This window comes from Zootoca vivipara, chromosome 6 (assembly GCF_963506605.1).
Source record: "Zootoca vivipara chromosome 6, rZooViv1.1, whole genome shotgun sequence".
Taxonomy (NCBI): Eukaryota; Metazoa; Chordata; class Lepidosauria; order Squamata; family Lacertidae; genus Zootoca; species Zootoca vivipara.
The window spans coordinates 80519836-80532121 of record NC_083281.1 but is presented as its reverse complement, the minus strand read 5'-3'; the positions used below and the strand labels follow the sequence as shown (position 1 = coordinate 80532121).

Sequence of the window (12286 nt, the reverse complement as noted above, 5' to 3'; positions counted from 1 at the left end):
ATGGTTAATTTAATTGCGATTTCGTCCTCCTTGCAGGAAAAAATCAGCGAAGACCTACGAGCCACGTTGAATGCCTTCCTGCACAGGACAGGGCAGCACAGCAACAAGTAAGATTCAGGGGAAACATTAGAGCCATCTTCCAATATCTGAAGGTGTGTCGTACAGAAGATGAAACAGACTCTTTGGGTTGTGTCCAACATTTGTCCTACTCAGATTAGACCCACTGACTTGCAAGGTCGTCTTACCTTCCATATATAGCCACTCAACCACTTTGATTGGTGCCACATAATACAGTACCAGTTAAGCATTTGTAAGATAAGAAATGGATTATCTTTGGAACTCCCTGCCTATTGACATCAGGCAGGCACCTTCACTGTACTCTTTCTGCCCCCTACTAAAAGCATTCTTGTTTAGGCGAACCTCCCCAGACACATAGAACGTTGACACGTGTATTTAATCAGGGTTTTAGCTTCTTGTTGAGATTAAATTCTTTTCTTTTTCTCGTGTTTTACTTGCCATATTTTTCCGTCTATAAGACGCCCACTATTTTGGGATGACTCAGATTTAAGAAAATGGGGGGGGGATGGCCTGACACCCCCTAATTTTTGACATTTTTTTAGGGGGGAACTAGTCTTATACATGGGAAAATATGGTAGTTGTTTTTAACATTTCATTTATTTTTTGCTAATAATTTAATTCTTTTTGTAACCTGCTTTGAGGTTTTATGAAAAAATCAAGAGGTATATAAATCTTGAGAAATAGAAATAAATAAATGGAAGTTTATTCATTCGTCCTACCCTGCTCTGGAGGGTAGGACTCAAACCCATGGCTTCAGGTTACAAGAAAGGAGATTCCGACTAAACATTCTGACAGTAAGAGCAGTAATAGTCTCCCTCGGGAGGTTGTGGACTCTCCTTCCTTGGAGGTTTTAAAGCAGAGGTTGAACGGCCATCAGTCATGGATGCTTTAGCTGAGATTCCTGCATTTTAGGGGGTTGGACTAGATGACCCTTGGGGACCCTTCCAACTCGGATTCTATGAGCCTAAACATGGTAGGGATTGGGGACCTAAGGCATGGGGAGCAGGGGAAAATGTGGCCCTCCAGGCCCTTGGTGCTCAGCCAATCTATACTTTTCACCCTCCTTGAGTGTTGTTGCCTGCCTGGATTGTGGCTATAGAGTGGTGCTTGACAACGTATGTTTGTAGAAACTAACGTACTACACAAAAGTAAAATTCACATTACTTGCTCCACCCACTTTTGCCTCTGGCTCTGCCCATGTGGCCCCTGGAAGGTTTTCAAGAATGGAATCTGGCCCTCAGGCTGAAAAAGGTTCCCCCATACCATAGACATATGCATTACTCTTGGATTCTGAGCCTTCTCTGGGCATAGCTAACCCATTTCGTTTTAAAATAAATAAATGATGAAATGGGATGTTATCTCAGCGTTGCTTCCCACTGCAGAATTCCTTATTGCCTGCAGGCCTGTCTAATTATACATTTGGCCTCACTCTAGTTATCCTGTTTTGACGGTTCTACTCCCCCCCCCCCGGCCACCAAAACAAAAAAGCAAATTTGATTGGTGCATATCTTCATTTAGGGAATAGTTCTGGGTTCCCTCTTAAAAAACAGTGTTCTTCAGAGCCTGTAAGGAATTGACTCCAGTCACTCAACACCCCAGTAACATATGCGAGTCCACCAATAATGAGCCCCCCGGGAGACAGTTAACTGGCAATTCTGCCTTCTGTCAGGAAAATGTGTGCTTTTAAGTAGCCAATTTTACGCTTCTAGCAAACCCTTCAGGAATGCCGAATCCTGGACATTCAGAGTTACTGTTTCCAAGAGCAACTGGTTGGGTCCAAGATGGCTGCCCTCTTGCCCTCTTCCAAAATGCCTGCCAGTTCTCCTATTCAGAGTCCCCTCAAAAGCTCAAATGGGAGATGCCTCTCACTCAAGCTTTTTTTGTGCTTGTGAAGTTTGGTTAAGGTAAAAAGGTAAAGGACCCCTGGACGGTTAAGTCCAGTGAAAGGCGACTATGGGGTCGTGGCGCTCATCTCGCTTTCATTCCGGGGGAGCCAGCGTTTGCCCACAGACAGCTTTCCGGGTCATGTGGCCAGCATGACTAAACTGCTTCTGGTGCAACAGAACACTATGACGGAAGCCAGAGCGCAGAGTAACGCCATTTACCTTCCCACTGTAGCGCTGCCTATTTATCTACTTGCACTGGCATGCTTTCGAACTGCTAGGTTGGCAGAAGCTGGGGCAGAGCAATGGGAGCTCACTCCATCGAACCGCCGACCTACCAATCGGCAAGCCCAAGGAGCTCAGTGGTTTAGACCACAGCGCCACCCGCTTCCCAGAAGTTTGGCTAAACCACCTCTTGGCCCCTGTAATTCCTGTTTTCGTTTTGCTCTCTGCCTTTTTCCTTTCGCTTGAGGAGTGAATCTGAGGTGGTCTGGGGAACCTATATGAATTTTAAACATGATGGAGAGTTTGGGTCAGAAAAATAATAGCATACGAAGTTGCATCAGACAGGCTTGTGTACACACCATGTATTTAAAGCAGCCATCCCCAAACTGCGGCCCTCCAGATGTTTTGGCCTACAACTCCCATGATCCCTAGCTAACAGGACCAGTGGTCGGGGAAGATGGGAATTGTAGTCCAAAACATCTGGAGGGCCGAAGTTTGGGGATGCCTGATTTAAAGCATATGACATTCCCCACCCCCAAGGATCCTGGGAACTGTAGTTTGTTAAGGGTGCTGGGAATTGTAGCTCTGTGAGGTATAAACTACCATTCCCAGGGTTCTTTGAGGTTGGGAGTCCTGTGCTTTAAATATATGTTTGTATACGCCGCCCGAGTCAGGCATGGCCCATCTAGCTCAGTATTGTCCTTTCCTCTGCAGATGTTGTTGGACTCCAACTCCCATCAGCCCCAGCCAGCATGACCAACGGTCAAGGATGATGGGAATTGTAGTCTGGTGTCATCTAGAGTTGGAGAAAGCCAGTCTATGTTGATAGGCAGCATCTCTCGATAAGAGTTTGTGGTCAGGGTCTTCCTCAGCCCTGCACGGGGATTTGAATCCACGGCCCTCCTGGTACCTGCAATTCAAACCAGCCACTCTGAGGTTCTTTCATTTCAGGGCCAGCGCTAGGAGTGTGCTAAATGTGAAGCGAAACAGCTCCAGGACAGTCTAAATAGTTTTCTTGCTCTTATACTTTGCCTTAGGCTGGAAACATGAAATAATAATACTACAGATTTCTGCTTATTTTGGTTGGGAGGGGAAAGGGAGGAGGTTTGCAGTTTGTACCAAATGTGCACGTCCCTAATAAACTATTTATTTATTGGCCGCTGGATAAGCCAAGCTATATTTGTATAGCTTGGCTTATAAGGGATGCAGGTGGCGCTGTGGGTTAAACCACAGAGCCTAGGGCTCGCTGATCAGAAAGTCGGCGGTTCGAATCCCTGCGATGAGGTGAGCTCCCGTTGCTCAGTCCCAGCTCCTGCCCACCTAGCAGTTCGAAAGCACCTCAAAGTGCAAGTAGATAAATAGGGACCACTACAAACTGCGGGAGGCAGTGCAAGACAGGAGTGCCTGGCGTGCTATGGTCCATGGGGTCACGAAGAGTCGGAAACGACTAAACGACTAAACAACAACAACAGCGGGAAGGTAAACGGCGTTTCCATGTGCTGCTCTGGTTCGCAAGAAGCGGCTTTGTCATGCTGGCCACATGACCTGGAAGTTGTACACCGGCTCCCTCGGCCAATAATGCGAGATGAGCGCGCAACCCCAGAGTCGGACACGACTGGACCTAATGGTCAGGGGTCCCTTTACCTTACCTTACCTTATAAGCCAAGCTATATTTGTGGTCATCCTGCCACAGATTAAATGGAACAAAATTTACAGTAAATCAGTATAATGCAGTTTATACGCCATATAATATGGCTTTGTAAAATAAGGTATCACTATAAAAACTTTAAAACCAAGAGGCAGAAGAGAAGGAGATGTTTGTCAGGTTAAATCCATTGAAATGAAAGGAGGAGAAATAAAAACTTAACAGAGCTGCCTTTGAACTGTAATAATGCTTCTTGCTTGCCTTACTTGTTTGTGTGTGAATATAGAGAAAAATGAGTTAGTTCTCTCCCACTCCAAGTGATCTCTTGAAGCTAATGCATATGACTAACAGAAATATTAATTTTGTCTGCTCTGAGTAGAACTTAGCTGGATGCATCGGGAAGGGTCAAGTCCATGGCTCCACCAACTTTTGGCTCTGCCCTTGCCCAGCCCTGTTATGTGGCCCCCACAATGTTGCCCAGAGGGGAATGTGGCCCTCAGGCTGGAAAAAAAAATCCCTACCCCTGAACTAAATAAATACCTTCTGGGGTTTATTGTCATGATCGGAAATGTTCTGCTAAATATTGTACATGTTAAAAGGATTCTATTTAAATACCGTATTTTTCCATGTACAAAACAATGCCCCCCCATTTTTAAAGTAAAAAAATGGGGGGGGGGCGTCTTGTATGCGGATTTATATGGTAAGTCTTGGGTGAGCTGGCAGCTTCTGGCATTTCCTGAGTCACTTGAGTGCCGGAACAACTTTTTTTGGTGATTTTCAAAAAAACAAAGAAAAAGCGATTTTGGGCAATTTCCTCCAATAGCTGAACAACTTTAAAATACTGATTTCTTAATTTGGGGCTCCCCAAAGTAGGGGTCATCTTATACATGGGGTCGCGTTATACACGGAAATATACGGTAACAGGTAAGAAATTGCCCCCTTTTTTGTCATTGTCTTTGGAAAGCATTTAGGGCTTCGGGTCATTGTGTCTGTCCCTCTGGGATCTCGTCAGGGCTGCGTAGCCGCAAGCCAGGCATGGGGCAATCTAGAAAAGTAGCCAGTTTCCGAATGAATGTGAAGGTGGTGGCTCCCCCCACCCCGGTCTTTTCTCCCCCGCTGACCCCAGCAGGGCCCAGCTCTGAACAGATGGCCAGAGTGTCGCCGCCAGCGCCCATTAGGAAAACAGGCTGATTCAAATCATAATGCGCCATTAAATCCGGGCTTATTGTCAGTCGGCAAGAGAGCGGCCTGGAGGGGGTTGCGGGCAGAAGAGAGGCGGCAGGCGCTGGCTGTGAAGCAAAAGGGCAAGAGGCAGAAGAGGGTGAGACCCATGGGATATAAAATAATGAGTAGATAGGCACAGGATTGTTGCTTTTAAGCTTTACCAGCATACACTCATTCTGTGTGTGTTTTTTGTTTTGTTTTTTGTAAACCACTTTGAGGGTGTGTGTGTTTTTATCTGATGACAACACAAACAACGTAACAGGCTGTATGTGACTATATAAATTATTTTTAAATGCGATTCAACATACCATATCAAAAGATATGGTTCTATAGACCAACTTGTCATATAAAAGAAACATATTATGAGAAATTAAAGTCCAGCAGATTCATCTATTCAGTTTTTCTACTGACAATATCCACGGTGTGGAATTCTCATATCAGTCTTGTAGTGTTCCACGTGAATATGCTTTTAAGGATTCTAGCGTTCCTTGTACAGTCATACTTCTGGTTGCGAACGTGATCTGTGCAAGAGGCACGTTCGCAACCCGCAGCGCCGTGTCTGCGCGCGCGCATGCCGTGATTCAGCACTTCCGCGCATGTGCATGATGTCATTTTGTGCTTCTGCGCATGCATGAGCGCCGAAACCCGGAAGTAACCCATTCCGGTACTCCCGGGTTCGGCACAGTCCGCAACCCGAAAACGCACAACCCGCAGCGTGCGCAACCCAAGGTGTGACTGTATGCAAGTATTTCGCCTGATTTGTGTTGTTATCAGTTTTGTAATTACGTGACAAAGGGTATGGTAGTGTTTGAATTAGGTTTTGGGGTGTTTTTTTTACCAGCAAGTAGTTTATAAATTTTATGAAATAAATAAAAATACTTTGATTCTGCAGAGAAGCGGAATGTGGTGGTTAAGAATGAGGGAGAAATTTGGTTTGATTTGCATTAGTGTGCTGCCAAAGCTTTCTGCAGTGGGAGGAGGGTATGTTTGTGTGTATATGCATTTATTAGGGACTGCCCATTAAAGGGGGTTGGGGGAGGTGCTTCTGAGAGCAGTTTTTGGAAGCACCTCAAACCCTCTGCTAGACCTTCCTGCAGCCTTGTATAATCGAGGCGACAGGCACTTCCCAAAGCAGTTCGCTGCAGCCACATGAATTGCATCCTGACAACAGCCTGGCATTTTTATGGCTGTCCCATTGAAATCAGTGGACCTAAGTTTGTGAACTTCAGTGGGTCTCATCTGAGTAGGGCTGGCACTGGATACAAGCCTACACACACACACACACACACACACACACACACACACACACAATGTGTGTGTTTCTGCATTGAACGAATGAGAATTGAATGGTTTTATGGCGTTTGGGGAATGCGCACTTGATCACCGGTACATTCCCTCGAAGTATCCCCACCCTCCCTGCGTGCACAACTCTGAAGTGGAAACTACAAGAAAGAAGCTTCCACCTAAACATTAGGAATAACTTCCTAACAGTAAGAGCTGTTCGACAGTGGAATTTGCTGCCAAGGAGTGTGGTGGCGTCTCCTTCTTTGGAGGTCTTTAAGCGCAGGCTTGACAGCCATATGTCAAGAATGCTTTGATGGTATTTCCTGCTTGGCAGGGGGTTGGACTGGATGGCCCTTGTGGTCTCTTCCAATTCTATGATTCTATGTGGAGGGGGAATCCCAATAGAACTGCCTTGCTTTATAAGAGAGGGAAAAAATGATGGTTCTCCTCTCCTCTCCCCAGGTTCATGCTCGTCTTAGCCAGCAACCAACCGGAGCAGTTTGACTGGGCCATCAATGACCGGATAGACGAAATGGTTAATTTTAAGCTGCCAGAGCTGGAAGAAAGAGAGCGTCTGGTCCGGATGTATTTTGACAAGCACGTCCTGAAGCCAGCCACTGAGGGAAAGCAGTCAGTATATATATATATTTAATTAATTACCATATTTTTCTGTGTATAAGACTAGGTTTTTTCCCTTTAAAATAATGTCAAAAATTAGGGAGTGTCTTATACACAGATACATCCCCCCAATTTTCTTAAATCTGAGTCCCCCAAAATAGGGGGCGTCTTATAGACAGAAAAATACACACACACACACACACACACACACACACACATAGGATCTGTATATATACAGTGGTACCTCTACTTACAAATTTAATGCGTTCTGAACGCACATTCGTAAGTCGAAAAAAATTGTAAGTCGAATCCCATAGGAATGCATTGGGAGAAAAAAATCGTAAGTCGAAGCAACCCTATCTAAAAATTCGTAAGTAGAAAAAATCCTATCTAAACCGCATCCAAGATGGCGGACGGAGCTCCGTTCGTAAGTAGAAACATTCGTAAGTAGAGTTATTCCTAAGTAGAGGTACCACTGTATGTATACATACTGTATATTCCTGCGTATAAGACTACTTTTTAACCCAGGAAAATCTTCTCAAAAGTCGGGGGGGGCGTCTTAATATGCCGGGTCGTATTTCTTAATACGGCGAGTATATCCCAAACTCTATATTTTAACTGGAAAAGTTGGGGGTCGTCTTATACGTCCAGTCGTCTTATACGCCGGAATATACGGTATATCTATAGGCTCTGTAGCACTGCACCAGAATCCTGTACAGTGGTACCTCGAGTTACAAACGCCTCAGGTTACAAACTCCGCTACCTTGAGTTGAGAACTTTGCCCCAGGATGAGAACGGAAATCGTGTGCTGGAGGCACAGCGACAGCAAGAGGCCCCATTAGCGAAAGCACGCCTCTAGTTAAGAACAGTTTCAGGTTAAGAACGGACCTCCAGAATGAAATAAGTTCATAACTAGAGGAATCACTGTATTGGCATGAAGTCAGGACAGGGTAGGTGAGCAAAAGGGAACGACAGCAGTGGATGCTTAAGAACGGGGCTGCACAGCAGCATTTTGTCACAGGCCTAGCTTTGAAGGTAGGTTAATGTTACTACTGGGCCCTGCTGCTCCCAAATATATCCTTTTTGGGTTACGAAAGCTGTTGAGAACATGAGTCACTTGTCATCGTTTGCAACTGAATAGCGGAAGCAGAATTGACAAGAGGATTCCCCCTGTATCGGGCAAAGATCTCTTGCGACAGGGAGCGCATCTTCCTTAAACCTTTTCCGGTCCGCTTCATTCAAGATCCCGCAGGAGTGGGAGGAGGGGTTGCCTTGTCAAGCTCGTCTCTTGCAGTCGCTTGGTCTAGCCAGGCAGGTTTTCATTTGTACGGGGCCGGAGTCGGCTTTGCATCAACCGTCCCTCTCTGGGTAGTTATAGCCTCTTGTGGGAGTGAATTCCATTGTTCTAACTATGTGCTGCATGAAGAAGACTTACTTTTGTCTGTCCTGTATCGAAAAGCAATATCATAAAATAGAGTTCCCCGTAAATTCAGCTGGAGGGAATGACGAGCCAAGTCGTCACAGACTGAGCAGGGGTTTGAACGTGGGTCCTAACCGAACTGCTACACTGGCTAGCAAATAATATAATCATTTACTGGATAAAGGGTTGCATCCAACACTGGCCCTACTCAAGAGTGCTTTCATAAATTAATCAAAGTGATTTAATTTATGCCCATTAATTTCAGCAGGTGAACTCTTTTGATGGGTACGTAGTTGAATACAACTTATAAACCTTAGACTGGGGTTTTCCAAACTTTGGTCTCCAGCTGTTTTTGGACTACAATTCCTATCATCCCTGACCATTGGTCCAGCTAGCTAAGGATGATGGGAGTTGTAGTCCAAAAACAGCTGGATACCCTTTTGGGAAACGCTGCCTTAGACCCTACCTACAGTGTTTCCCAGCAGCTTGCAATAAATGCCGTATAACATGGCAGTGTTGATGTTAAATGGTGTGCTTTTTCTTGTCCAGGCGCCTGAAGCTCGCCCAGTTTGACTATGGGAAGAAATGTTCAGAGATCGCCAAGCTGGCCGAAGGCATGTCTGGCCGAGAGATCTCTCAGCTCGCCGTGGCCTGGCAGGTAAGCCCAGCATCCTAGGAAAGAGCCGGTCCTTCGACGCAGTCCTGCCTGCTCCGACCAGTCTGCTTGGTTTCAGCTAGCACTGGCTGAGCTCAGCACTGGGGAACCTTTGGCCCTCTAGATGTTGCGATGTTGCTGAACATGCTCTTTCTTCCCTATAACCATAACCCCGCATACACCTGGGATCAGGGGAAATTGCTTCTGGTAGCCCACTTCGCAGAATCATTGTGATGACGGAATGGAGTGGGGAGAGCTGGGTTCGCTGCCTTGACCTTGGAGGAAAAGCAGAATATAATTGCAGTAAATGCATGGATTCAACACAGGAATGGGCTTAGCACAGAGACCGGCTTCCAGGCAGCTTTGCTTTTTTGTCATTGCTAACTCTTGCTGCCTGGAGGGAGACTAGAGACGGAGTATTTATTTATTTTATTTTGCTGTTTATTAAATTTGTATACCACCCTTCACTCGTAGATCTCCGGGTGGCTCACAGCAGAAAAAAACACAATGTGAAAAAAAACACTTGATCAAAACAAAAACAAACCCATAACCTCCACCCACCCCCTCCTACAACACATTTAAAAGGGTATCGGGTGTTAAGCAGCAAAAGGCCTGGTTGAAGAGTAACGTTTTTCGCCTGGTGCCTGTAGAACCCCCGGTAAGAACTGATGAAAACATTCCATGTGGTTTATAAATACGTTTTGAAAAACAAGGCAAGCCTTAGGCAGGGCTGGTGCTGCCACACCTCATCCAAAATACTGCAGGTTTTCTCTTTGAGAGTTCTGTAAGGTGCACAAGCTTGCAAATTTGCTGTGCGCAAGCTTCACTTGGTCTTTTTTAAAAAAAGAAAGAAAACACTGCCTTGGCGCATCCAGCCCCTTGGGGCCGATTAAGGCAGCCGCAATAAAATTGCCCATTGACTCCTTCTTCCAAAGAGCCTCGGGTTGCGTAATGCCTCCTGAAAACTCCATCTCCCATCCTCTTGTCGTATGCTGAAGACAGCACCTTTTTTACTCTGGCCTTGAGACATGTGAGAGAGGGGTTTGTGTATAGCTATATTTATTTTCAATGTTTTTTATTAGTTTGCAAATTATTATGGAACCACAGGGGCAAGTAAACAATAACAAAAAATTCAACATGGATATAATGACGGGGATACCAATGTACCCGAACATATTATCTCTAGACTGCACAGGGAGAGGTACCTGCAAACCTGAAACTAAACTACTATTCATATCCTGCCTTTTTTTGTCCAAGGAGTTCAAGGTGGTTCTCCCCTCTCATTTAATCCCCACAACGACCCTGTGAGGTAGGTTAGACAGGTTGTGCTTTCGAGTTGATGGTATAATTTGTGTGCTCTATGTTGTAGGTCGCTTAGAGATTTTTAAAATATTAAGTGGTTTATAACAATTACGAAATATCAGCAAAAAAAAGAGGACAGTGTGGGCCAGATAAAACTGTAGAATTAATTTTGAAAAATACATTAATAAAACGGCAAGCTTCAACTTCAGTAAATAAGACATGACACTAGAATATTCAGCATTCTCCCGGGGCAAATTTGTTTCTAAATAACCGCTTGTGTTGACGGGGTCAAACACCAGCCATTCCGCAGATATGCACAGAGCTTGTGAGATTTCACACGCTTTCAAGCAAAACTTTGCAGCCGTAAGGACTGCTTTTGAATAGGAGAGAGATCTGAGATTTTCTACAAGTTCATTTCTATACCCAGTGTAACATTATGTTACATTGCGAGAGAGAGAAAGAGAGAGCACTTGTGAGATTTCACATGCTTTCAAGCAGTCACAAGGACTGTGAATGTAGTTTTGAAAAGAAAAAAAGAGCCGAATCTCTTCATAACTGCAATTTTGTGCAGTTTCCTGTGCGCTTCTATGGAATTGCAACACACAGAGCTGGCTAGTGCTGAGATGAAATCCCTCCCAAATTCATCACCCCATTCACAATGGGGAGAATGGGGCACTATTGGTGGTGGCGGGGAGCTCACGAAGGGTTTCTTGTGTGGTGACAGGAATGCTTGCCGGCAATGGGGGTGTCACTGGCAGCAGCACTGGCAGAGTTATCCTCGGGGGGGGGGGGGGGGACAAGCAGCCATCGTCAGGAACTGTGGCAATTATATACCTGTATATAGAATTTTGGGGCACCCCTTAAGAACCTAAGATGAGTCCCGCTGGATCAGACCAAAGGCCCATTTCATCCTGCATCCTGTTCTTACAGTAGCCAAGCCCCCCAGAAGCAGAACCTGAGCACCGTGGCACTTTTTGAGGGGAGGGGACCCTTAATCCATAGGGGGGGAAATCAACCCCTGAAATTTGGGCTTAACCCAAACCCATAGGGTGCTGGATTGGGGAGCCTAAGTCCTCCAGACATTGAGGGACTATGAAGCCCATCATCCCCACCTGTTGGATCCAGGCACATCTGCAGGGCCACAGGTTCCCCCAGTCCTTCATCCTGGGGCTAGGTAGGGATTGAATTTAGGGGGGGGGGAATCAAGGCTGTTCTTTGCCTCTTCTGAGAACGCTGGACATTGACGCCCGCCAGCTTGTGACGTGATTGGGTAGCGCAGAGTGAGTTTGTCACCTTCCCAAGTCCCTTTCCCTCCTTGTGAGCGTGCTTGCGTTTCCTGATCTTGACAAGCAGCAGCTGTGGCGAGCCAGGTGCGGCTTTGCGCATCCTTCAAACAGCCTTGACGCAAGTGGATGCCTCGTGGAAGGTGTTTTAGAATTCCTTCCCCTGCCTCAGTCTCTCTCTCTCTCTCTCTCTCTCTCTCTCTCTGCCTGCCTGCCTGCCTGCCTGCCTGCCTGCCTGCCTGCCTGCCTTGGTCTGTTTCCGATAGCCTTGGGGCAGGGAGGGAAGGGCACTGCAGTGCTTTAAAAGACAAAAGTCTAACCAGAAATGAAAGTTCACAACCTGTTTTTTTAGCCAGCACCTCAGGACAGTGAAAGCCACGATTTCAGCCTCCTGGAGCCAAACGATTTAATGAAGCATTTTCTCAAACCTTCTCTTGGTTAGAGCACCTTCGGTATAATCCCAAAGGGGAGGAGGCTTAATTGCTGCTAACGACTGCTGCTTAATTCACCTCCAATTCGTATTTTCAATTAGTTTGCCTCACCGCCATCCACATTGCAGCATTCTCTCTCCCCACCTCATTTTGCAGGCTTAGGAAACCTCTCTGGCAGACTACAGTTCAGTCCTACTCTAGACCGATGTAGCTATGCATCCCATAGTAGGGTTACCGT

At 45.9% G+C, this 12286-nt stretch overlaps 1 protein-coding gene across 1 annotated transcript in view; it reads left to right on the top strand.

Annotated features, from left to right (window-relative positions):
* The window catches only part of LOC118087295 (ATPase family AAA domain-containing protein 3), a 47414-nt gene that overhangs the window by 31517 nt on the left and 3611 nt on the right, over positions 1-12286 (top strand). Inside the window, exons 13-15 of the mRNA XM_035119820.2 lie at positions 37-107; positions 6802-6969; positions 8927-9035. Of these exons, the coding sequence (XP_034975711.1) occupies positions 37-107; positions 6802-6969; positions 8927-9035 (348 nt within the window). The remainder of the gene's footprint in view (positions 1-36; positions 108-6801; positions 6970-8926; positions 9036-12286) is intronic.